The sequence below is a fragment of the Pinus tabuliformis genome, chromosome 3_1 (genome assembly GCF_031772625.1).
Source record: "Pinus tabuliformis cultivar Carrire ecotype Pingquan chromosome 3_1, CPIR1, whole genome shotgun sequence".
NCBI classification, from domain to species: Eukaryota; Viridiplantae; Streptophyta; class Pinopsida; order Pinales; family Pinaceae; genus Pinus; species Pinus tabuliformis.
In genome coordinates this window covers 40,853,097-40,880,823 of record NC_142301.1, presented here as the reverse complement: position 1 = coordinate 40,880,823, position 27,727 = coordinate 40,853,097, and the positions used below count along the sequence as shown (strand labels likewise).

Sequence of the window (27,727 nt, the reverse complement as noted above, 5' to 3'; positions counted from 1 at the left end):
TGAATGAATTGAATTGATTTACAATGAGCAATGAAGCTCAATAAATAAAACAAATGTATTTACAAAAATAGAAACAAGAAGTTTCTAAGAAGAAACTGCTAATAAGATCACAGACGATCTTATTCGGACGAGCATTAAATACTAAAATAGCATTATTCTAATATTGCTTGGAGCTACAAGCTTACACTTTACTTTGGGCAATTCATTCTTTATATGCAAGCATTTTATATTTTTAACAAACTTTGATTCGTTTCCATTTACCTTGGTAAATTGTTTCATGAGCACTTGAATACATGCTTCAATTTTATGCTACATTGTTATCTTGAATATTGGAGCAATTTATTGTCATTGTCTATTTGAAACAAATTTTACTTTCAAGCAAATTACTTGTATCATTTTAATTCATTGATGAAACACATGCAACACTTGTAAGCTAATTTTATTCCTCCAATTGAAGTTATAATTGCAACTTATGTTGAACATTATTTCATTTTCAAGCATTGCAAATCAATCTCTTTGAAGCATTTGCATGTATCATTATTTTAATTTGGGGAATTAACACAATTTGCATTTTATCTAGATATTTTAGTGTAGGAAGACCCCAAGCCTCATTAAAATTTTACCTCCAACATAAGTTGGTTGAAGTAGACATCTTAGGGATCCTCTACTCCTCTATTGACTCCTCACTGTGAGATCCATATCATTAGGCAAGGGTGAGGTCTGAGGATTGAAGAGTTGAATTTTAATCTTGTTGTAGAGCTAATTAATAAAATTAACCAAGAGCACTTTCCATTACATTTACTTTACTTGTCTCTTGATGGTTTGAGTTTTCATATGCAAAGTCTATTCCAAAAGCAAATATTGTAATTATTTCAAACAAGTGTTTTCTTTTCATGTTTCAAGTCTAATTGCAAATTGTTGTCTTGGTTTAACACTTCCTTTCTTTTACATTTCCAAGTTAATTACTAATTTTTGGGTTTTGGCAAGATATGTTTCACATGTTTTGATTTATAAAGTTGATTATCTCAAAAGCATTTTGTATCTTACATATCTTGTGCTAACAATTTTTATTTACATTTCAGGGTTACTTTGTTTTCTCTTTTGAGAGCATTGCATTTTACTTTGAGCAAATATATCTTTAAATTGTTGAGCAAATTCCTTATAAGGCACTGGTTTTATGGTTTTTAATCATATTAATGATTGACATTGTTATTTCAAGTTGTTCACTTCATATTTGCTCATAAATCCTTAAAAGTAATCCATTTTCACTATAACACTCTCCTAGAAACTCACATCTTTTAACTTAACTTTTCATTAGGGACCACCCCCCTTAGCTAACCTAGGAGATAGCTCAAACAGAGATAGTGGGGATTAGTGCGACAACCCCTTCTCTGAGTTCCCTGCCACCAACCACACCTTGTGGGGTTGAAGGCTTTTCTCATTGGCTTGTAGGTAGGTGTAGGCGACAGGGTCAACATCTTTGGCACCGCCGCTGGGGACAAGTCTTCTTGTACCTGAGAAAAATCAACTAACCTTTTGGTTTTAGCATTTTTGAACTTTAGATTTAGATTCTTGCTCAAGTGGCGACTCCACTCAATCCAAATTTTGCAAGAGTCTCTTTTGGGAAAAATTCAAGTGGTCTAGTTAGCCCCTCTTGATCCTGAAAGGGTTTTTAGAGAGAAGTTGAATAGACTTTCTCATAGTAGAGCTCTTGCTAGTCTTGAGCAAGAGGCTATTTCTGATATTCATTTGCTTTTTCAAGAACAAGTAAAGCCTAGCATCATGAATGATCTTTTTGCTCCTTGTGACTTCACTAACATAAATGGCTATCTTCACAATATCCTTGACAAGGCTATTGAAAAGTTGTCTTCCTTTCAAGGTAACAATGCCATTAGTGCTACATCACATGTGAAAAACTTTAATGTTTGTATCTTTAAATGGTGTAACACTGCTAATTATGATGATGTGAAGATGAGGCTTTTTGTTTTATTTTTAGAAGAGGATGCTCTTGATTGGCTCACTGAGCAACCTGCTAACTCATATAACTCTTTACAAGCCATTTTGACTGCATTTTTAGATAAGTTTGGAGAGAAGAAGGAAAATAGGCATTTGATCAATGCCATTAGCAACATGAAGAAAAATGAGAATGAGACCATGGAGGAGTTTAACAAGAGATTCAATGAATTAGTAAAAAGCATGTCTGCTACTGTTAAACCTCCTGATGAATTTATTTTATGCTCATATCTAGATGCTTTTGGGGTTGACATTGCCTATGAGTTGAGGAGGAAGGAGCCTACGAATCTAAGTGTAGCTCAATCTGAAGCCTTGAAGATAGAAAGGGCTAGAAAGCAATCAGGAAAATCTGAAATTCCTGGTTTCAATAGAGGGCCATCAAAATCAAATGATTCCAAAGGCAAGGCCAAGGAAGAGACTACACATGATCCTATTAAAGAATTAACTCAACTCATCAAGAGCATGGAAGCAAATCACATTAAAGAAATGCAAGCCATGCGAAATAGGTTGGTGGCCATGAAGAGATCACAAGTACAAAGATTCCAACCTAGGCCAAATTATATATGGCAAAAGAATAAAGGCCCTCAATAGGAGCATAGGCCTCCAAATCCATTGGAATCCACCAACATGGTAGATCAGATTCCCCCTTTTTGTAGGCCATGTAATCAGTTCCATGAAGAAGCCACATGCCCATATGTGAAGAGAATCATGGAAAGTGGCATGTTAGGAGATGAACATGTAGGGACAACTGGTCAAATCAATATGTTCTCCATGGAGGATCAGATATACACCATTGAGAGAAATCAAGAGATTGACCATATGCCTAATAATCTTGGGGTTTACAATATGATTACAAATTTTGACGAGGTCACTAAGATTTTTGGGGAAAAACCTACATCTGGACAGATTCTTGCCATGGCAAAACAAAAAGGGATGACTTATCAGAGAAGGGATATCCAAGACCAGAATAATCACAGAAATTTTTCTCCTCCTACTTCAAAATTGAATTTTTACTTGGGCAATTGGTTGAATAATGCAAAGGTTTCTATTCCAGTGACAGAACTTTTAAAGATACTATCTCAAAGGGCCAAGTTACTAAGTGCCATTGAAGTTACTGAAAGGGAAGAAAAACCTAGTGACAAACCGAAAGCTGAGGAAATTGTATTGAAAAGTATGAACTGTTATGTGGGGAATGAGATCATCTACCATTTTATGTTTCTTTGATAGTGAATGATCGTCTTTTACACAACTACATGCTTGATTCAGGGGCTTCATCAAATGTCATGACCAAGAAAGTCATGGAGCAACTGAATTTAAGGGTTTCTAGGCCCTATCACAACATATGTTCAATGGATTCTAAAAGAATTGAAGTGTATGGGATAATTAAAGATTTACAGGTTTTCCTAGTTGCATACACAAATAGAATAATGACTATGGATATTGTTTTGATAGATGTTCCAGATTCATGGGGAATGCTCCTATCAAGAAAATGGGCATTAGATCTAGGTGGCAGCCTTCAAATGGACTTATCATATGCCACCATCCCCATGCCTGATAATACCTTTTTCAGACTTGATCGAGAGTTAGAAAAAAGATATCAAGTTGAAAATCCAAGGAAACCCAACAATGAGATTATCTATAGATCATGCCAGACAGGGAGTGATGTAGTGTTGACAAATTTCCTTCCCCCCTTAACAGAACAGATTCAAAACGAAGAGATTAGGCATAGCTCAAAAAGATTGGGTACTTCAAATTTTCCATCAGAGCATTTTCAAGACAAAGTAGTAGGATTGGAAATAAATGCATCATCATCACCATCGCAACTAACCAAGAAGAAAAGAAAAAAGCAAAAAAAGAAAAAAGATATAAAAAATGAACCACCAGTTTTGAGTAAGATCAAGCCTCAACGCATTAATAGTCGGAAAAGGAAAAGGAAGAGGTTTGGTATATCTGATGGCCACAAACATGTTAAAATTGGGGCAAGTCATAATCCCAAGATAGTCAGAATTGGGCAAGGCACATCAAAGAAAGAACCTATGGACTTGCCTGTGAGTAGGCAGGTTCTCAAGATGGATTTCACCGAAGACATCTGATGCCATGGGGCATCTTTTTGTATCATATTTCTAACCTTATCTCGTGCCATTTTTGTTTAAGTAGTTTTATTTCATGAATAAATTGTCATTTATGCTCTTAGAATAAATTTCCATTTTTTTTTTTTCTGTACTTTATTTCATTTGATGATATTTTGAATGGATACTGCTGATATATGTCTTTTGTCGATTGATGCAGATTCCAGGTTCTTGCACACTTTGTATTTAGCATGCATCCCCATATGGAGCCAAATGTTGACCACTGGAGTGGCACCTGATGATTATATGAAGACTCCATGCCCAAGGATGATCCAGAGGACACTTGTACCATTAGATATCGTCAGTCAACATAGTTTTTTAACTCTACTTCTAGATTCTCATCATCTTTCTTGTACCTAGATTCCACACTGTACAGGGAATTGTAATAAGTGATACTAGTAATGATTAGTTTTGAGTCTGTAACAGGCCTAGGATGTTGGGACTCAATCAGCAAACGAGTACACCTTGGAGTGTTTTTTTTATTTGGTTAATTTCCCTTCTTTTCCAGAGGCAGATAATTTTCTAGGTTTTTTCACTCACGTTTTACCCCAAAGCTGGGGTGACGGTTTGAATATTGAGCCCCTGACACATCTTAGTGTCTAGAGTCGATGTATATTACCATACTAGATCACCCAAAAATTTTTGTGGAATTTGGTTAGGTCTAGGGAGTCATTTTTTAATTTTTTAGAGTTCCTGCAGGTCAAAAATTGCAAATAAAATTGTAATTAGATTGTAATAAGTGTAGTCTAGAGAAGTTGTATGAGGTATGAGCAATCAAAATTACACTTCTCACCCTCAACTTTTTACTATGACACACTTTGAAGGGTTAATAATGTGTTTTAGACCCTCAAAACCCATTTTTCCTAAGTTTAGTAGGAAATCTAGCAATTAATTAAGCCAGAAATTAAATAAATAGAGAAAAATAAATATCCACACATGCTAAATGTTGTGGAAATGAGGTGGAAAATTATGGGAGAGTTAAAGTGAAGTCCCAAGGTGATGTGGACTCTTAAAATCAAGGAAAGGACATGTGCTCAAATAAAACCGAATTTCTCGCATTAAATGAAAAACTATTGGAAATTTGAATTTGTGAAGTTAATGCACATTTGGAAGGATTTGGGAGAATATTTGGTGGAGATTTTTGTGGGAAGTCCCCACATGGGTTACCACCCATATACACTTGTCATTCCACCATAAAATTCGAATTTGGCACCTAAGGGAAGAAGAAAATGATGTCCACTTGCCAGAATTCGATTTTTACACTTAGCATTGGAGCTACATTCAAAAAATTCAAATTTCTCTTTGGGATTGTCACCTCATGCCACTTGTTTAATCACTTCTACATTGGGATTGGTTCCAACACCATCTGTCATTGTCATTCTTCATTGGGATTTGCTCCCAACTCTTTATACAATAGAGCCATGGGCTCTCACATTATATAAGATTGTTACTAGCTATTGTGCTTGCGGAAGCACTGTTGCCTTGTACACTTTCAAAAAGTATCAATAAAGACTTTGGGGTTTCATTCATGAAGTGTTCCTCCTTTTCGAGTGTGATGAATTGTTGAGCATTGGTATAATTCCTTTTACTTATGCTTTGATCTAATTTTCTTCCATATGTTCTTGTAGATTTGTTAATGTAGAGCTATCTTGCATTGACTTTTGATTTAGAAGTATGCTCTAGGTATATAATACTCTAGTTGGTTTTAAATAGATCTCAAGAATTTCTTATCATTGTTTATTGCTAAATCTATATGAAACTAATTCTTGATTGAAGTTTTGTAGAGGGAACATCTTGTTGGGATTACAGAATCAAGCGTGAGAGGAAGTCTTTGGAGAGACCAACCCACTCTTGATACATTCTTAAAGGAGCTCTCATTTGTTCTTTGAACCTTCATAGTCTTATCTTACAGAGTGGTTTTGCAGGGATTTCGGCACATAGCTTGTACAGGAGCCGAGAACTTCTAAATTTAAATCTTTTTTAAAAAACATTGTACTTTATTTCTTTCATTTGCTATCTAAGAGCTTGAAGATGGCTAAGCAAACACGAGAGTTTACTCTCATTCTTTAGCTTAGCCTTTTGTAAATTATAATTGTACATATACATTTTATCTTGTTGATTTTTCCATTAATACTTAACTTATTTCATAGCCATTGTTTGGATTGTTTGCTAACTCTTGTGTGGCAGATTTTGAAGAGCAAATTCCCGCAACATCTAAAAAGTGTTTTCAGGACCTTTAGCAAGTGTTGGGGGTTCAATTTCCAAGGATGTCGTGAGCTCTTTTGAGGCTTACTTTGGCCAAGTCGAATTCACTAGAGCACTGCTCATTTTCCTCTTTAAGCCGTGGGCATTTGGAGGAAACTCACACCTTGTTTCCCTTGCATAAGTTTTGTGAGATCTTGTCACTACTTTCTCAAGAAAAGAGGTCTAGTGTCCAAGTTTCAAGCAATTATTGTGAGGACTCTCCTTGAAGTATAGTTGAGAACTTTGAAGGGCCCTCTTCTCATTGTAATATTAATAAAAGATCTAACTTGCTTGTGGGAGCTTGGGATTTCTCCCATGGTATTCTATCTTCCCATTTAGAGGGAGGCTTCTCTTGGGTGGATTGACATTGGCATGGTTTAAGCTTTCATACTTCATTCACTTACATGCATGCTTTAATTGGGAATTAACACAACCTCACTATCACATTTCATTAAGTTAAAGTTTGTTACATTTTCATTTGAGCTTTGCATTTTCTTTCTCATTGTTGCTTGGAGCTACAAACTTACACTTTACTTTGGGCAATTCATCCTTTACATGCAAGCATTTTATATTTTTAACAAACTTTGACTCGTTTCCATTTACCTTGGTAAATTGTTTCATGAGCACTTGAATACATGCTTCAATTTTATGCTACATTGTTATCTTGAATATTGGAGCAATTTATTGTCATTGTCTATTTGAAACAAATTTTACTTTCAAGCAAATTACTTTTATCATTTTAATTCATTGATTAAACACATGCAACACTTGTAAGCTAATTTTATTCCTCCAATTGAAGTTATAATTGCAACTTATGTTGAACATTATTTCATTTTCACGCATTGCAAATCAATCTCTTTGAAGCATTTGCATGTATCATTATTTTAATTTGGGGAATTAACACAATTTGCATTTCATCTAGGCATTTTAGTGTAGGAAGGCCCCAAGCCTCATTAAAGTTTTACCTCCAACATAAGTTGATTGAAGTAGACATCTTAGGGATCCTCTACTCCTCTATTGACTCCTCACTGTGAGATCCATATCATTAGGCAAGGGTGAGGTCTGAGGATTGAAGAGTTAAATTGTAATCTTGTTGTAGAGCTAATTAATAAAATTAACCAAGAGCACTTTCCATTACATTTACTTTACTTGTCTCTTGATGGTTTGAGTTTTCATATGCAAAGTCTATTCCAAAAGCAGGTATTGTTCTCATTTCAAAGAAGTGTTTTCTTTACATGTTTCAAGTCTAATTGCAAATTGGTGTCTTGGTTTAACACTTCCTTTCTTTTACATTTCCAAGTTAATTACTAATTTTTGGGTTTTGGCAAGATATGTTTCACATGTTTTGATTTATAAAGTTGATTATCTCAAAAGCATTTTATATCTTACATATCTTGTGCTAACAATTCTTATTTACATTTCAGGGTTACTTTGTTTTCTCTTTTGAGAGCATTGCATTTTACTTTGAGCAAATATATCTTTAAATTGTTGGGAAAATTCCTTATAAGGCATTGGTTTTATGGTTTTTAATCATATTAATGATTGACATTGTTATTTCAAGTTGTTCACTTCATATTTGCCCATAAATCCTTAAAAGTAATCCATTTTCACTATAATACTCTCTTAGAAACTCGCATCTTTTAACTTAACTTTTCATTAGGGACCACCCCCCTTAGCTAACCTAGGAGATAGCTCAAACGGAGATAGTTGGGATTAGTGCGATAGCCCCTTCTCTGAGTTCCCTGCCACCAACCACACCTTGTGGGGTCGAAGGCTTTTCTCACTGGCTTGTAGGTAGGTGTAGGCGGCAGGGTCAACAGACTGTACTCGCTGATCCGATATGGCAGCAGAATGAGCCCTTTCACCTTCGTACATGTGACAGTAATTAAGTCTGAAATAGGCCTTCCAAACTCGACCTTCTTTCCTTCCTTTCTCGCTGGATTAGAGACACCTTATTCTTGCTTCTTCACACTTCTTCTAGCCTTCGTCTTCGCTGATTTCAAAGATCACTTGTTTGGTCATTTGTGAGGTTGAGCTGCCCTATATATAGGAGTCTGTCCCTCCTATTTGGGACGACTTGAGCTAGTGAGGCCGAATTGTCCTTAAGCGCATAGAAAATTCATTTTGAGCCGACATGAAGAGGAGACTTGTCTTTGCTTTGGAGGATCACCTTTGACATGTTTCTTTGATAGATTTACATAGTGTAACATGCCATCGGTATTTAACAATTACATTGACTCTTTGACTTTCCTAGAAGCACTTAAATATGTGTTTGACCTATCAAATGGGCATGAAACACATTCTTGATAATGACAGAAATAATAATTCCCTTTCTTTACAAGTACAAAGATCAAAATTACATTTATGAAGACCGAACCTAGTTACACTTTCTTCAACACTCTCTTAAATAGGGAGGTATTCATAAATCATTACAAGGTGTTTGGACATTTTCAATCTGAAGAATTCACATAAGAGAAATTGGATTGGAAATCCATCTGTTATAGCATCATAGTAACCAACATTGTTTTCACAGCAAGGCCTTGACTGACAACTCTATCTCTCATTAGATCAAAGCACAATGTTAGCGAGACCAATGACTATAGACACCTTCATCATTGTCTCTCAAGGTACATACCCACTTGGGTGTTCACTGAGTATGACCTTCTAGGACTATTCTTGTCTTGGGTTCCTAGCCCTCAAAGAATATCGATCCTCTTTCCTACTCTTACCTTGGATGCCCTACACATCCTCAAAGAGCATCAGATGCCATATGATTACCCAATCCTCCATTCTTTCTTCCCAAGTGAAGACAATAATGTTATGTCTATCTCTCCCTCTCAACTAGGGAAGATATTCCCATTCCTATAAAGAAATGTATCCAAGCATTAGGGGAATTTTGAGGTCTAAAATGGGTTTCCTAAGGAAATTATAAAATAATAGTGGTAATAATAAAATAAGATTAGATTACATCATCAAATTTTAGAGTGAATTTTTTTTTTTCAACTCGTATTTTCAACTTATCTCCTTATGGGTTTACTCAAATTTCGAGCGGAAACATTCGTTGGATGCATAATTTGATTCTTCATCAAAGGAGTACCCATGTTGCATACTTTTGATGGATCTTGCTAAGCGAAAAATGAGAAATACATGAAAAACGTGATTGCAATCACATTTTTTCATGTATTTCTCATTTTTCATATAGTAGGGTCCATTAAAAGTATGCAGCATGGGTACTCCTTGGATGAGGAATGAAATTTTGGATCTAACAAGTACTTCCACTCGAAATTTGAGTAAAAACTTAGGGAGATAAATTGAAAATATGAGTTGAAAAAGTAGTTTTATTATTTTATTATTTTTTAATCTTTTTACTTTTTTACTCCAAAAATGGTGAATCACCCCCCATGGTTGACATCATCATCTTGAATCCTATTGGTTCTAATAAAGTTGATTTTGGTTGTACATTTTTCTTAGGAGATCCATTTTAGATCTCAAAAATCCCCTAATGCTCCCTCTGACCAAGGACTTTCCCAAGCTCCCTCTTAATTAGGGACTTGTCAAAGCTCCCTTTCAACTAGGGACTCTTCTTTTCATCAACAACTTCTTTTTGTGGGTCCTTTAGCTGCTTGATCAATTTATTTCCTTGATGTCATGAGATTTAGTCAAGCTTCTTCCTTGTAGGGCATTAGCCATCCATCACTTTCCTTCTTGGTTCGTCATGTCATTCTTCTCTTCATGGAAAGTGGCTTACTTGATACATATCTAGAACCTTCTTCATATGGCTACTTCTTTCTCATCATGCTTCTTTCTAGAATTTCCATCCTCCACATGAATGCTAGTTGTACTTGCACTTACAACTCTTGTTCTAGTAGCCCTGCATGACCCCATCCAGATATTACTCAAGAAAAATCAAAATATAACATTAAGTCAAACAATACCTTTCGAGATGGCTCTTCATCATGACATCTTGTTGGCTTGAATCATCCGCATCCTGCATGTTCACATCTCCAAGGCCTTTCCAGGTGTCAAGGGTCCTTTGATCTTTTTCTTCCTTTGTTAGAATTCTCGTGCCTTCTTCCAGGAGATGTCTTAACAAATCTGTCGGATGTTGATTCCTAGTGTCCATGGTCTCTTTATCTCATGTGCTTCTTTATAGGTTCTCTTGTCAGTCACCTCATACTTCATATGAGGACATTTCTCATGTTGACCTTTATCAGAGTGTGAACCATGTCTTTCACACATATTTTTAATGAAAGAGATCTATCCTTTTTCTTGACCATGCTACCAGAGAAATTCCCATGCTCATTAACACAAATGATGACATGACTTCACTGAAAACATAGATGCATACATACCTCATCTTAGTTCTTTCCTTGATCATCTCTGCTTCCTTTGACAGCTTCCTAGATTGAGATTACCTCAATCTCCTTTGCTTTGTTGTATCTTCCTTGCCTACATATCATCCTTTCTTGAATCCCCATAAGTGGAATTCCCATCAAGACATCTGCCTTTTCTGAAAATCATGAACCTTCTATTGAAGATTCCACCGAAGGATCCTTATAATCCTTATCTTGCAAATGCTTCTTTCTGCTGATGATAGTGGCCTTCTAAGATGATTCTTCCTGATCATGATCATTCCTTTATGCATTGATGAGGTCATTCAATGGCTACATCCTTCCTATATTGAATGTCTTTATCTGAGCTATCTCTACACAATGCTCCTATATTCCTGAAGGTGTCATTCTTATAAATCATGCATTCTATCCTACTCCTACATATTCCTATGATACCCAAAACTTTAAAGAGAACTTAGGTGAAGAAGTTGATCTCAGTCATAGTAGAGATCCAGAGGGGTTTCCTTCTTCTGCTTCTTCTCTTCTTCTTTCACTTCTTGGGTAATGTGGGCTTCTTCTTGTTTCCTTTTATTGTTGTCATTCTTGAACTTAGGACAATCTCTTTTATAGTGTCCATATTCTTGGCAGCCAAAGCATTGGACTTTTGACATATCTCTTTTACCCTTTCTCTATGGACCAAACTTGCCAAATTTTCCTTTTCTCTTGGCCATAACAATAAATGCTTGCTCCTTTGATCCCACATCTTCTTTGGCTTTGAGTCTAGTTTCTTCAATTTTGCATAGAGACCAAAGTTCATTTAACGGGGTAGCTTCCTTCTTGGAATATATACTGGATGTGAAGTCGCCCCATTCCTCCGGTAATGGATTGAGCACTATAGTAGTCATTGTTGGAAACATTGAGAGGGGGGGGGGGTGAATCTATATTTCTTTTCAATTGTTATTTTTACCAGTTAGATCACTTATATTTAGAACATAAAATGAACAATAAGAATAAATGCTTTTATTAATTTCTTCTTTACAATAAATCAAGTACAATATACACAGGACTCCAACCTTAGATGAAGACACCGATCTTCAATATCACAAGCTCCACCTTGTATTTGTCAAGCACCAACTTGGACTTTCAAGGCTCCAACCTTGTCATTTTTGAGGCACAAACCTCAAGGGCTCCAACCCTATATCTAGTTCAAGCTCCGACCTGGTTCCTTGAGGACTTCGATGCTCTAGGGATCCAACCCTATCTTCCAAGGCACCAACCTTGTCTTTTTGAGGCTCCAACCTCTTGGGCTCCAACAATGCTTTACTTCATCAAGATATATTTGGTTATACTTCACGACTCCCAATGTCTTCTTCAACGAGCCCTGTCAATCTTCGCTTAGTCTTCACTTTGGTCTCTACGTTACATCATCAATGACAACCTTGATCTTCACATGAAGGTGTCTTCGCTGTTCTTCATGGTACCCAAAACACAATTATCCAAGGTCACCTCATGATGACATCAACAATGCATCATGATCTCCAAAAGTATCTTCACAAGATGCTCCAAGGTGTCCTCAATGTGCTCCAAGCACTCTTCAAGAGTTCTAAGTATTTCACTGCTCCAAAGGTTCTAATACTTCATTGTTAAAGGGCTTCCAAAGTTGCTGCACTGGTACAAGCTTCCGCATTCACTTAGTCTGGGCTCCAATTATCAAATCTCCATACACTTCAATGATGTTCAATGATTTGCTTCAAGGGTGACTTCAAGGTACCCCAATTGTCTTTATTGGAAATCACATAGATCACCACAGGAGTTCACCATAGGAGGGCTATTCCACAATCATGTGAAGAGCTCCAAAAACTGTGCTTGACTGTCCAATATAGGTCTCCACCACCTTCCTTCACTGTAGCTATATCTTCATTGTAGATATAAGAGTGTTGATGCTGCAATCATAATTCAACTCTAAATCTAGGCTTGATCTCCACAGTCTAAGAGCAACATTTGTCACAACATTGTTCCTTCAATGCTTCATACAAACTGAACCATCTGAGCCATTGTCCACTGTACCTGACCCACAGAAAGTCTTTGTCCACAGTATCCGAGCCTTCTTCAAAGTTTAACGATGTTTCATACTCCAAAGCTGTCACAGGGTCCGAGCAAAGGATCTAAGCCTCTATTTTGACACAGTTCGAAGCTACAACAAGAGATCCGACAATCTGAAGCTACAACAAGGGATCCGAACAACAAAATGATGATGACACAGTCCAATGAGAAGATCTGAGCCTCTATCCAAGAATCCGAGCTACTGTTTTCACTTAGGAGACACAGTTCGAAGCTATTGATCACAGGGAGGCCAAGAATTTACTTTTGTACAATTCGAGCTACAGAAGTTGCCACAATTAGCCCGAAAATAACAATGAGTTGAGGTTCTGAGATGCCCTTATCTTCTTTCTTCAAGTTTTATGCTCCTTTTCTCCTTTTGTTCATGAATTGTGAACAATGATTATGTTTCCTGTGATGATGACTAAAAAGGATAATTGAGAATGAAGTTAGATCACTTTATTTATAGTGGTTATTTGCCAATAAGAGTGAAGGGACACATCTTTATAAAGTGGGCTGACATGGATGACAAGTGTAGGTCAGCTAGCCTGCAATTTCATATTTTTTACCTTAAAAATTCATTATCTCATTAACCACTGGGAGTTTCGGGGCAAGTAAAGGCTCATTAGAAAGAGGAAAAAGTCCTCTTTCAGATGGTATAGAAATCATTGTGGACGGATGCCTCTAAGGTGGTAAAAAATATTTTTCTTGTGACTGTCATTAAAATTTTATGCATGAAATGTTTGGGACAGCATGGCTTCTCCATTGTTTCGTCATAGGATCACAGTGTAATCCATCATAGGATCATAGTGTCATCATGTAGCATCCATGTCATCGTAATAGCATTACGTATCAATGTCATTATATACTAGTGCAATGATATGTTATAGTGCAACATCCATTAATTTGCCTTTAGGAGAGCTCATCAAGTAGTCTTCCAATCATCAAATGATATCTTTCATGTCATCATAAAGTCTTCCAACCATGTCATCAAGGGCTTGTATATTAGATACATCATTGGTCTAGATCATCAATCGAGGTACATGATTGGCACTTGGCACTTCTTAATACTTCTTCAGTAGTGGCTTTCTATATTAATTGATCGCATCCTTGTCAAACAAGAGTCATGACATCATCATTTGGAACCAGGCATCTCAAGAATATTTTCCATCTCGGCCAATGCCATATTGACATCAATGGCAACCTTGATTAATAGTCATCTCTCTGTCTGACATAACTTCTCCTAGTTCCTGTAGTTGGTCTCTCATCTCAAAGACCTTCATGAAGTAGGTAGATATTCCTTCTTCCTTGGAGATCTTCATTTTATATAGTTCGTTACACAATGATATCACTTCTCCAATTGTATTGACTGAGAATAGCTCCACCAGTTTATCATAGATTTCTTTAGATGTTTCAAGTTTGGAAACATAAGGAATGAGAGGGTCCTTGATGGATTCTATCAGAATCCTTTGAGCCCTTGTTTCATCCTTATTATACTTTGCTAGGGCTTGAGTTTGATCCTTTGAAGGAACAATGACATTCCCTTTGATGTAGTCCATAACTTCATTTTCTTTGAGAAGGAGATCAATCCTCTTTTTCCATGCAAGGAAATTAGCAGTCCCAACCAATTTGTTGCTTTCCTTGCAAAAAGACATTTTGATATGTTCAGAAGAGGACATAAAAATACTTACTTGAGAGAGTTGGTGATGAAGAGGTTTTGTTGCTTCCTTGAAGATTGATGCTTTGACTTCAGGGAAAGCCTTGGATTTATGAGTTCTTCAAGATACTTCCTTCAAGGTGCCTTGTGAGAGATTTGCTTGGTGATGAAGACTTCTCAATGTGTAGTCCTAGAGATCTTCAATGATGAGCTTTGATCTGAGTGCCTTCCTTTGAAGATGATGAATCTTTGATGGAGACTCTTCTTGGATGAACCTTTTTGTAGATGCCTTTAGATGGAAGGCTTTCTTCTTTCAGTAAGAGCTTTGTTCCCAGGATGGTAGTCCTTCTTGATGGATCTAGGGGATAGTAATCCTTCTTGCCTTTGATGGATCTTGAATCCTTGCTTGTAGATCTGATGCTTCAACCTTTGTGTGCCCTTGATCTTGATGCTTCAATCTTCTATGTGTTCTTGAGATGCCCTTCCTTGATGTGTCACCTTAGCTCTGATACCATGTTGAAGAATCTAGGGCATTTAGGTTAGAATGAGATTCTTCTGACGATGATAACTATTTGTGAGGTACCTTTTACTTTTTCTTATTACCACAATCTCCTCTTATTATTATTAGTGTGTGTTCTCTTACTTCATCAAACAATTGCCAAAACAAAAGAAACAAGAGAACCACAGTTACCTTGATTTGTGCCTTAATCAAAGGAACCACCGCAAGTTTCTCCTTGAGCATGCACAAGTTCCTATGAGTTAGGAGCTAATTCCTAAAAAGTAGGACAAGTTCCTAAAATTTAGGGCAAATTCCTAAAATTTAGGAGTGCAAGAAGCAGTTGACTAGTGCTAATTAGTGGAAAGTCGAGTTTATTCTCTTCTAGTGCGAATTATTCTAGGTAAATGACGAGTTGATTGAGGAAGGGCGAGTTAACATTACTAGTGAGCTTTTGTTAACTAGTCAATCAACAATTTGACTTTCCTCAAATAGAACTTGCCAATAATAGCCTAATCGAAGTGCTTATAAGGAGGAATGAAGGCACAATTTGATCATTGTCTTGTGAGCATGAGTTGGTGAGACAAGGCAGTAGAGAGCACAGGTTGGTGCTTGTGTGTTGAGGCTTGTGTGAATTTGGTAGAGAGCAGATAGGGCTCAATAATCTTGGAAGGGTTTCAAGCCTAGTTCAAGGCAAGAAAACACGTTTGTTTTCAGATTGAAACAAGTTGTATTTGTAAGAAATCTAATGCTCGGTTTCTATCAATAAACAAGCAAAGAGTTTTCCCAGTTAGGTTACCTAGAAAAATATTGTGTTTAATTGTGTTTGAATGTGTCTCTAATTCTGTTCTATTCCATTGCAAATTCGAAGTAGAGAAACTCTCTGTTTTAGTGAAAAGAAACCAGTTTTCAGTTTTCAGATTGTTCACTATAGCAGTTGCAGAATTTCAAGGAAATTCTACATGGTATCAGAGTGACTACAGAATTAAGCCAACACGGGTTGACACATCCATCTCAAGGACTTTGATCATAGGCTAAGGAGCAACCGGATCTGGCGGCAGACCCTAAGGAGTTGATCTAACGTGAAGAGAGGACGAGTTATGTTCCAATCTTTGGTGATCTGATAAGGCCGAGATAGGGAGAGTTGTTGGCCAAGTATTTTATGCATTTTTGTGCATGTCAGATACTTCTGCGATCTGACCTCAGGAAAGATATGATCTTTAAGATAAGAGATATGACTTCTGGAGCAGTGTTTTGGAGCGTTGCATGCCTAGTCTGCTACAGGAAAGAAGATTGCATACAGTTGTGGATAAAAGTAGGAAAAGAGATCTGGACGAAGTGTCTAACATGGAGCTGAAGGAGTATTGGAGGCCAAGTTTAGGGCACCTCTGAGGTAGCCGCAAGAGCCCTAAAAAGGGACGAAAATCTTAGGTCATATGCACAGGAACAATGGCCTTATAAGATGAAGGTAACATCAGGTTAAGGTATGTGGATTTGCTACTTCATGTTGGTCATTGCAAGGAGATGGAGAGTTGGTTCTAAAGTATTTAGGACAACAAATCTTGAAGCCCTAGTTAAGGTCTTCTCAATGCATGTACAGTCACTATGGATTAGCCCTTAAGTCTGTTCCAAGTTCCAACACAGCGTGCTAGGGTACATAAGTGGGTTGCATCATGAATGGTAGTAGGGTTGTCATGAATGCATGTACAGTCACTGTGGATTAGCCCGTAAGTTTGTTCCAAGTTCCAACACAGCGTGCTAGGGTACATAAGTGGGGTGCATCATGAATGGTAGTAGGGTTGTCATGAAGTGTTGAGAAGAGGGCAGATTCAAGAGTTTTTAAAGGAGTTGTTCAAGGTGTGAACAACAGAGATTTGTATGCCCTAGTTAGGGCTTCCCTTTAAGGTATGCTGCCACTAAAGGACTGTTCAGAAAGTTGATAAATTTACTCAAATTTTCTATATGTGAGAGAGAGGAGAGGGACCCTAAGAAGGAGAGATATAGACAGGGAATAGTGGTTGTATTGCACAGATATTCTATGTATATGCCAGTCCTGAAGTAGGTCGTTTCCAGCCTCTAGTAACTGTACAGAAGTGTGAATTTATGGGTAGAGTATATGGCTAATACAGTGAAGGAATATGGGCTAACGTGGAGCAGTCTCAGTGGAAAGAGAGTTGCGTTGAAGTAGTTGGAAAGGACAGTTCTAAAGGACTTAGGACAGTAGATTTGATAAGCCCTAGACCTGTGCAATTTGAAGAACAAATTGCAGAACATAGGGCAGTAAGTTTGTAGCCCTAGATCATTGATGGAGATGACTGTAAGTGGGAAGATCAGAAAGTGTGAGCACTGTTCACAAACGAAGTTGTGGACAGTGCTGGAACAGTGCCAATTGCAGTGTAGGATCTAGTCTACGTTTGGGGCAGAGTTATTGGCAGCATGTGTACAGGTGGGAGCAGAGTTATTAGAGGGCTGCCAGAAGAGCCCTAAGTACAGTTTTGGTGAAGGACTATCAGGCTATTAGAATGGCAGAAGTATTTGTAAGTTGGCATCCTTGATGGATAGAGCAGCAGCTAGAGGGCAGACTGTTTGGGCCAAAGATCAATGACCTAAAGGAGTTGCGTTCACTGATAGTGGCAGATTGTGGAGCTGGTGATGCACACTTTCAAAGGGAGAAACCTTGAGCAACAAGGTAGGAAGTTCTCAAAATAGTGAAGTGATAGACTCATAGAGCATGGTGGGAAAGAACAGGTCTTCAAAGCAGGTTCCGCAAAAGAAAGCAGGGAAGCCTTCTAGTTCAGAGGGAGCAACTGCAGCAACAGAGAACATGGTAATGTTGGAAACAAATCTAGGTGGATGAAGTTCTTCTAGGAACACCTTCCTCGCTAAGAGGGAGTGTTGAAAATGTTAGCGAGAAAGGGTTCCTTGATTTGTGACTTAATCAAAGGAAGCACAGCGAGTTTCTCCTTGAGCATGCACAAGTTCCTATGAGTTAGAAGCTAATTCCTATAAATTAGGACGAGTTCCTAAAATTTAGGGCGAACTCCTAAAAGTTAGGAGTGCAAGAAGTAGTTTACTAGTGCTAATTAGTGGATGGCCAAGTTTATTGTCTTCTAATGCGAGTTATTTTGGGTAAATGACAAGTTGATTGAATCAGGCTCCTAAATTATAGGAATGAGGAATTAAGAAACCAGTGGGATTGTGTTAACTAGTCAATCAACAGTTCGACTTTCCTCAAATAGAACTTGCCAGTAATAGCCTAATCGAAGTGCTTATAAGGAGGAACAAAGGCACAATTTGATCATTGTCTTGTGAGCACGAGTTGGTGAGACAAGGTAGTAGAGAGCACAGGTTGGTGCTTGTGTGAGTTTGGTAGAGAGCATATAGGGATCAGCAATTTTGCAAGCATTTCAACCCTAGTTCAAGGCAGGAAAACAAGTTTGTTTTCAGATTGAAACAAGTTGTATTTGTAAGAGATCTAATGCTCAGTTTTTATAATTAAACAAGCAAAGGGTTTTCATAGTTGAGTTCCCTAGAAAAATATGGTGTTTAATGTGTCTTTAATTCCGTTCTATCCCGCTGCAGATTTGAAGTAAGATAAATTCTGTGTTTTACTGAAAAGAAACTAGTTTTCAGTTTTCAGATTGTTCACTATAGCAGTCGCAGAATTTCAAGGAAACTCTACAAAGAAAACATTTCAACCACCAGTCAAAATGGTAAAATGAAAACGCACAATGGAAATAGGCTGTTGTAGTTGACTTGCAATAGATTAAATATTGACTGTGACAAAAGTTTATGCAAATTACATGAAGAATTACTAAAAATACGTTGTCAAACAAAATATTCAAGAGAAGAATCTTACCTGGTCTTTCCCAGCAAAATCGTTATCAGCTGTGAGAAACAGCATGCAATGGCACTCCTTCCTGCCAATTCACAACTTTTAAATTTATAAAGCATACTCATGACATCATGAGGCACCTTTTGCTGTAGCAGTTCAAAGCATTCAGAGTAAAGCTAAATTTATTGCCGACTATTCCTGTGATTTCCGTAAATAACACATAACACACTTCATCTTGAAATAGAAAATCTAACAATCAAAGGAAGGTGCTTACTATCTTCAACCCTTCAATTTCAAGACAAATCTATTTTTGTATACCAGAATTTGTCATTAGCTGCCGAAGCAAGAGATTATATAATCTTGTCAATTGATCTCATGTAACCAATTGACAAGGATTGGATGCATACACTAAATATTGAATTAAAACTGAAAAATTCTTAGTAATATCCACGACAGACTCTAACGGATCTATGAGACCACAAATAAAACACATATATGAACTAAAGTTATTGCAGCTTAACTGCAATCTACATCAGGGTTATCTAGACTAATGTTTTGAAGTTCTAAAACATCCTTAATGTAACTACCTAGTACCTAGTTTAGAAGGTAAACTCAGTAGAATGTATAAATTTCTTAATATTCTTAATTGAGCGTTTCGAATTTCAATCTTACTTTTAATGTAACTACCTAGTACCCAGTTTAGAAGGCAAACTCAGCAGAATGTATAAATTTCTTAATATTCTTAATTGAGCGTTTCAAATTTCAATCTTACTTACCTGTACATATGATCTGAATTGGATCCTTGTCAAAATCTCTTTGTTACTTTGTAACAAGCATATAATTGTTTTCTTGGCAAAGTTGAGAAAATGTCCAAATTTCCTTGGAACTTGAAACAAACAATTGCGATGGGATGGTTGCCTTCTAAGGTACCCCAATAAAAATGAAGGTTGTGATGTGTTGCCCTTCCTTCTAGCAGGGGTACCTACCCCATAGAAAATTTATTCCATAGGACTGCTACAGTTTTTGGGTCTGCACAGTGCACACAGCTTGAAAAAAGTGTTAGGATGTGCCGTCTTGGGAAGTGAAGAAAATCTTGAGTGCAACACGCTCGCTTTGCCAAAGGCATCATTTGGATATTGGATGGTTTGAATTTGCTCTGTTTACTGTGGTATCACTTTCGTGGGTAAGGCCCTTAAGTACCCTTTGCGGTTTTCAGTTCAATGGTTCAGGTTGAGAATGAACATGGATCTTTTTAAGATGACGAAGACTATCTTCAATACCTAGTGAGACTAGCCAGGTCACATTTGGGAGATAATGTTATCCTTTACACAACAGCTGGTGGTGCTGTAGGAATTTTGAACAATGGCACACTTGCTGATAGTGATGTATATGTACCTGTAAATTTCACAACAGGCAAATTTCGATGGCCAATTTTGAACTGCAAAAGAAGTAGAATGCTCCAAAAAAATCTCCTGCTCTTGCTCTTGATTGGCGTCTGCAGCCATTGCCATCAGAAATGTTGAAGTATGCGAGTGAAGATACTCATTATATTTTGTATATCCATAGCGTAATGCCATTATCTTTTGTATATCCATAATGTAATGCCATCCAAGAGCAGGGAGGCTCCACATTTTTTATGATGGAAAACTCAGTGAAGAGCAGCTTTCTGTTGCCAGTGGCTTATATGAATGGATGGACAAGATAGTTAGCGTGGAAGACCGACAATCTGCCTCTTTCAATCACTCCTGCTGCTCCAAGGATGATTGATCTTAGGTCTTCAAACACGAATGCCCTTTAGCATTGATAAGGCTCCTCCAATATCACTGCTCTTAGGGACTTCCAGATTTTCCCTCTTATCAGTGATTGCACCATCAAATCCCATCACCAAAATCTTCCCACTAACTGACTTCTGCTCCTTCAAAAGATTAGTTCTTAGGGCACACTGATCTGCCCTCACACAGTTCAACAAGTGATTGATCTAGGGCTTCCACAAGCTGCCCAAACATCTGCAATTGTTTCCACAATTTACATAGAACTTAGAGCTTCCCTGTTCAACCACTAACAATCCAAAAAGGACTTATTCTTAGGCTGCTATATACTGTTGTTCAACCACACATTTGAACAGACCTCCACCTAGCAATAACCTTCCACAAAACATCAGCTGCCACAGACCTTCTTGACTCGGCCACCTGTCTAGACACCTTCCAGACATTAGGTCATCACATTCAGGCGTATGACCTATATCTCTTCACTTGAAGCAGCCTTCTATCACACCTTAAGAGACCCCACTCCTACTCATTGTCACCTGAGGCTACTCAAGCCTCATTCTAGGCCTTATCTTGAACAAAACTTGACTGCTCCAAAACAGAGATAACCCACTTGCACACACCAAACTAGGGCATCACCAACAACCCACGCACAGTCCTCTTTGCACCTTCAAAGATGACCAATCTAGGGCTTACTGTATAGCCACATGACAACGATTTGACTCACCAAGCTCGTTGTCCTTAGGGCTTACAAATCTGCCTACACATGGTCTATTTACATCACTGAAGAAGACTGAACTAGGGCACACTTTAATTCTTTTTCAAACTCTATGAACAGACCCTCATTACACCACCATCAACTCAACAATATATCTGCTTAAAGACACCAACATTCTCTTCCTTGTATCCTCTGCTTACCCTACAAGAAACTTGGTCCTGAGGTCAATACTGTTGATTTCTGGTAGCATCGGATGTGCTCTCAGTCTCAAAATTTGCAGGGAGGCTTAGGCACATGTATTCCAAAGAACCCGGAAAGCATTTTGGGAAATTCCACCTAGAAATCGTTTTATTAAAATAATTAATTATTTTTAATGGGACCCTAAGTCTAAACTTAGGAAATTAAAATAATTAAAGGGTATTAATATAAACTGTGGGTGTAACTTCTAGAAGAAGACGAGGATCAAGCAGAAATTATCTTAGCCATTGATTAGCTTCTAATCTGGGCCATTGAATGTCAATGAGGAGATTATTTAAGGAGGCTTGAGGGTCACTTGGAAAAACACACAGAGAGAGTTCAAAAGTTTGATTTTCTAAAGAACAGCAGCTACTGGGAGAATATTGATAGTGAGCTTGTGCAGTGAGGGGCAGGGATAATTTGGTTGGAGAGTCTTCTTCTGAGCCAGGATACACAGTAGAGAGGCACATAGACACGAGAAGGATGTAATGCAGGACCCAGGAGAGGTTGACGTTGAGCCAGAGAACTCACGCAAAAGCAGCGCAGTCTCCAAGCAAAAGTCCGAATTTGCTGACAGAGCTAACATTTTTTAGCTAGGAGGGATGGAAATTGCTCTAGAAGACAAATCGATCCCCAGTTGAGATGATGCAAGGCCTTAGAGGCTGACGCAGGGGCAGTGCAAAAGTAGCCGGGGAACTCGCAGTTTAGTTGCCGAATCAGTCGGGACTTGCTGGGTAGAGTGAGGTAATCTCACAAATTTCTTCTGCCAGCTGTATTTCTCTATAATTGGATTGTCGGGAGGGCATCCAGAGTTGTATTCAGAAAATTACTGCATAATAATAAAAACCCTCAGAGCTACTGCACCGGTTTTCCCGCATTGGGTTTTTCCAGGGACATTTGTCAAAAAATATTGTGTCACTTGTGTTGTATCTTTCTCTATTGTTTTGTTCTTGTTTTGGGCATATTATTTAATTGGTATAGGTCTGTGTGTTAGCTTCGATATTTGCTATAGGAAGCAGTATATAATTTGTTTCAGTGATTAAAAAATAGGAGAAGTTTAATTAGTTGCTACAGTAGGGATTCCGGTTCACAGACTTTTCACAAATACCCACAGTCCTAATCGCTCAAACTGTTCATATGATAGGTGCATTATCACAAGAAACTCGATACTCATATTATGGCCCTAAACTTGCATGCAACCAGTGATCCAGGTCGATGTTGGTGGCCACCTGCCTATTCCACTTGGACCCCCACCAATGTCTCTTTCAGTTTTTCAGTTTCCTTAATTGTAGCACAATTTACTATTTTTGGCAGTTTTTCGGGTCCTAAACTTCCGGAGCCATTTTGAGGCCCTAAACGACGTTTTTTGGGAAAACGGGGCCAGCAAGGGTCCCCACCTTGTGTTCACCAGTATGAAGTTGTAGTCCTCGGATAGATCTTTCTAACGAGGTATTGTGCGCATCAAATGGAGATCATATGCCAAAGTTATGACCCTGGGAAGTTGATGTACCAATTTACCCAAACGGGGCCCATAGTTTTTGCGCTTCATCTCCGAGGGTTAGGTTTTTGGATGTTTAGGGTTTTCCATTGTTTCTCAATAATAAATAGGCCTTTGAGCCTCATTGTAATGCAGTTTAGAGGCATGTAGCCGCCACATCTTTTCTCAGAGATAAGCTACCATTGCCCGAGCTAGTTTTGTTCCATTTTGTTTGTGAGCATATTTCAGTATTTGATATTAACGAAATTTGAAGTGTTATTTCTGCTGCATCTTTGTATTTATGGTTATACTTGTGATTTGTTGTGTTCCTGTTTAAGTTCGGATCAACCAGAACCTAAACCCTTTGTTGTTCCTTAAGTGACCCCGACCCTCACATGTCTTTGTTCCTAGCTCCAAAAAAAGGTCACAACAGTTGGAATTTCTAAGTCTAACCGTTAGAAATTCTTCTTGTACTATCTAATTTATTTCTTCCTACTTGTTTACTTAACAAGTTATTTACCATGTAAATACTGAAAATAAATACAAGTACAGTATTAACACATACAGATCATCAACTAAAAGAAACAAGCACACAAGTGACACCGTTGTTTTTGGACTAATGTCCCCGGAAAAACCCAATGTGGGAAAAACCGGTGCAGCTATTCAGAGAGTTTTATTATTATGCAGTTTTAGAATACAACTAGGGTGCCAGAAATGGCTCACCCAGTGTTGCGGGGAGCGCCCCCCCTCCTCGATCCCGCTCCTAATCTATGCTCCGGGTGGGAGCACGCTCCCGTAAAAAAAATTGCGCTCCCTGCCTATTTCCAGAGCGAAGCAGGGAGCGTCGCTCCGGGAGCGATCGCTCCCGGGTTATAAAAATCGCTCCTGGAGCGACGAGAACGACCGACGGGAGCGGACCATGTGGGAAAAAAATTTGGGCGGAAAAAAAATTGGTTTTTTTGGATATAAAGTGAGGGAGGGAGGGAGGGAGGGTTTCATTTCATCATTGTGAGAGTGAGAGTGAGATTGAGATTGAGAGAGGGAGATTGAGAGAGGGTGAGAGTGAGGAGCAAGGAGAGAGTGAGAGAGAGCAAGGAGAGAGTGAGGAGCAAGGAGCAAGGAAAGAGTGAGAGAGAGCAAGGAGAGAGCAAGGAGAGAGTGAGGAGCAAGGAGCAAGAGCAAGAGAGTGAGAGAACAAGAGAAAGCAAGGAGCAAGGGGAGATTGAACAGCTTGCAAGGGGAGAATGGACGCAAAAGAGGTAGGCTCTACAATATTGAATAGAGTGTCTAGCAATATTTTTTTTTTAATGTTATTATTCCTAAATAAATAAATAAAACTTTCTCTATTTCCCATTCCCATTCCCATTCCCATTCTATTTTTTAAAATTTTGTAGATTCAAAACTTCAAATTTCAAACATCATGGTTATATTTCTTGGCATTTTCTTCTTCTTGGTTCCTATTTTGGTTCTTATGTGTTGGAGCGTAGAAAAGGAGGGTTGAAATTGAAAATGAAGAAGGGGATGAAGAAGGGGGACATAGTGGATTTGATGAAAACCCCGGTGAGGAGGAGCTGGAGGAGAGTGAACATGAGTCAGCTCAAAAAACTAAACAAGACCAAACCCCATTGTGGAAATATGTTAACAGGCCTGAAGCAGGGAAAGGGGGTGGAACCACTAAATTTCATTGCCCCCATTGCAACAATAATTACATAGGTTCATACACCCATGCCAGAAAACACCTCTGTGGGAAAATGCCATGGGATGGAGATAAACAAATAGGAATCAAAACTTGTACAGGTGTGTCAGCAGCAAATAGAGCCAAATACATAAGGGAAGAGGAGGAAGTCCAATACAAATCTAAAAAATCAAAGGGTTTCTGTGAACCAAGCTCACAATCACAGGCACAAAGAATTCCTTCAGCATCCTCCCAAGGTAGTGGATATGGAGGCACAGGGTCACCAGGTTTAAGGCGTAGAACCATATCAAATTTCCTTGATGAAGGGTGTAGGAATGATGTGGATTCAAAAGTTTACAGGTTTCTCTATGCATGTGGGATACCATTCAATGTTCTTCGCTCACCTTATTGGCACGAAATGGTTTCTGCCATAAATGATGCCCCTAAAGGATACAAGAGCCCTGTATGACAAGGCAAGAACCGTTGGACTTGATCATGAAAAAGCAAAAATATCACATTCTTTGAATAGAATGACAAGTTCTTGGACTGACCATGGGGTGTCCATTGTATCTAATGGATGGACAAATGTAAAAGGCAAGCCATTGATAAATGTTCTTGTTGTGTCTGTTAGTGGTGCCATCTTTTTTCAGCATATGATTACTCAGACAAGTTTAAGACCGCCATCAACATTGCCGAATCATTACTTGAAACAATTGACCGTATTGGGCCATACAATGTCATCCAAGTCATCACTGATAATGCTCCTAATTGTAAGGCAGCGGGAGCAATTATTGAGGATAAATACCCCAACATATTTTGGTCTGGGTGTTTGGTTCACACAATGAACCTTTTGATGCATGATATTGTTAAGAACAAAAACGAACAATACAAATGGATTGGTGATTTGTACAAGAAAGGCAAACAAATGATAAATTTTTTTACAAATCATAGCAATACCCATGGCCTTTTCTGCAGTCACTCAAGATTGGAGTTGTTGAAGATTGCAAGGACTAGATTTGGTAGCTATTACCTGACCTTTAGGCACCTTTTGAATGTAAGAGAGTCATGGTCTAGCATGGTATCAAGTCCACACTAACAGGTATTAAAGGAAAGGGCTACAAATGCAGCTGACAGGCAAGGTTTTGAACAGGTGGAGGAGGCTACTCTTGATGGTATGTTTTGGGCACGTGTGAGGCAAATATTGGATTTCACTAAGCCCATTTATCACATGATTCGGTTTGTAGATATAGATAAACCAGTGATTGGTGAGGTGTATGAGCAGATGGATACCATGTTGGGGCAAATAAAAGATATTGTTCATAACAATGATCCCAACTTGTACAAACTGATTCACAATTGTGTGTGTATACGGTGGGATAAACTTAATGTTCCACTACATTGCTTGGCGTATATCCTTATGCCAAAATACTACTCTACATCTTGGTTGGGCCAACCTACACCAAGGGGTGGGGTTAGGGCCAAACCCCATATAGATGAAGAGGTATCTACAGGATATTTGCAAGCATTAGAAAAGTTGATACCTGACAGGGAGGAATGTGCTAGTGTGCTTCTTGAAATAGGGAGGTACTTCAGTTGCACTGGTTTGTTTGGTACCTTTCATGCAATGGAAGATAGAGACAGATCTGATGCTCTCACATGGTGGGAATCATCTGGCGGCCATGGACTTTTGCCAAAATTTCTCTCATAGGTTGTAAATACTTCTTCTGCAGAGAGGTGTTGGAGCACCTACAGCTTTATACATAATGTGAAAAGAAACAGACTCAATGAAAGCCAGGCAGAAAGCTTGGTTTATGTGCACTATAACTTGAGGTTGTTGAGTCATTACTGTGATTGGGCTTATGAGGATCCAACATATAAAATTTGGGACAACCACCTAGAGGATGATAATTTGGAGGATGGCACTATACATCTTGAAGAACTAGAAGCGGACTTATAAGAGAGGAAGATGAAGCAACAACCATGCCACCTCCACCATCCAGTAGCAGTGCTCGAGTTTTGAGTCTTGTTCCTTTGCTGTTGCCACCTCCATCTACACCCTCATGTGGAGGGCATGTGCCTTCTGGTTCTGGTCGTCGGTCTGTGCGGTAGACCCCTAGAAGACCACCACGACTTGCTCATACATTAGACACTTCTCGTGGTAAGGGCCACATGTAGTAGTAGATAATAGATTTACAGTTTACTTGTATTTTCTAGTTTCTATTAGTTTTCATAACTATTGAGTCTTGACTCTTTCATATCATAATGATATTTTCTGTAAACAATATATGGCTGTGACAATTTAAGTTTGAAGTTGGCAATTATAACTCATTGGTAATGATTCTGAATTATGAATATGATGCTTCGTGAAAGTTTGTTTCATTTCATTTCATAATTCATTTTATAACATTTCATTTCATGTTAGATATTATTTCTTGTAATGGTTAAACTTAGCTTACAAGTACAACTTTGGTGATCAATGATGATAAATGTTATATATTGAATTTTCGATTTTGAAAGCTTGAAGTTAAAACTTTAAGATTGATGAATCATGATTCACAAGACTCAATATGTTGTATGTTACTAACTTGTGGACATGGTTGAGGAAGATTATAACTTCTAGATGATTGATGTTATATGGTTCAATGATCAATCTATGTTTTTTTATGTTTTTTATATCTAATTCATCATTCTACATGTTTTTTGTTGACATATATGTATCAAAATATAAAAAAATATATTATTATATAAAAATCGCTCTGGGATTCGCTCCCAAACCAGGAGCTTTTGAAAATGTCGCTCCCGCTCCTGTTTTCGCTCCCGCTCCCAAGTAACACTGGGCTCACCCAACAGAGAATGCCCTTGGCAGTAGTACCTCTCAGTCGGAGACAGATATTCCGGGTAAATCACCGGATGAACGATCCAACAGCAACAATGCAACTTCTACTACTCAGCATCACTCTGATAGGGACTGCATCACCCTATCCAGCTCTCCAGCTCCAATCTGTCCCACAAAAAATCCCAGCACTGCCACTAAGGCCTGCGTCAACTT

General features: G+C 38.2%; 1 protein-coding gene across 1 annotated transcript in view; it reads right to left on the bottom strand.

The window, feature by feature from the left end:
• The window catches only part of LOC149185665 (ferredoxin-thioredoxin reductase catalytic chain, chloroplastic-like), a 215,593-nt gene that overhangs the window by 10,485 nt on the left and 177,381 nt on the right, over positions 1-27,727 (bottom strand). Inside the window, exon 5 of the mRNA XM_089410762.1 lies at positions 18,830-18,890. Coding sequence (XP_089266888.1) covers positions 18,830-18,890 — 61 coding nt within the window. The remainder of the gene's footprint in view (positions 1-18,829; positions 18,891-27,727) is intronic.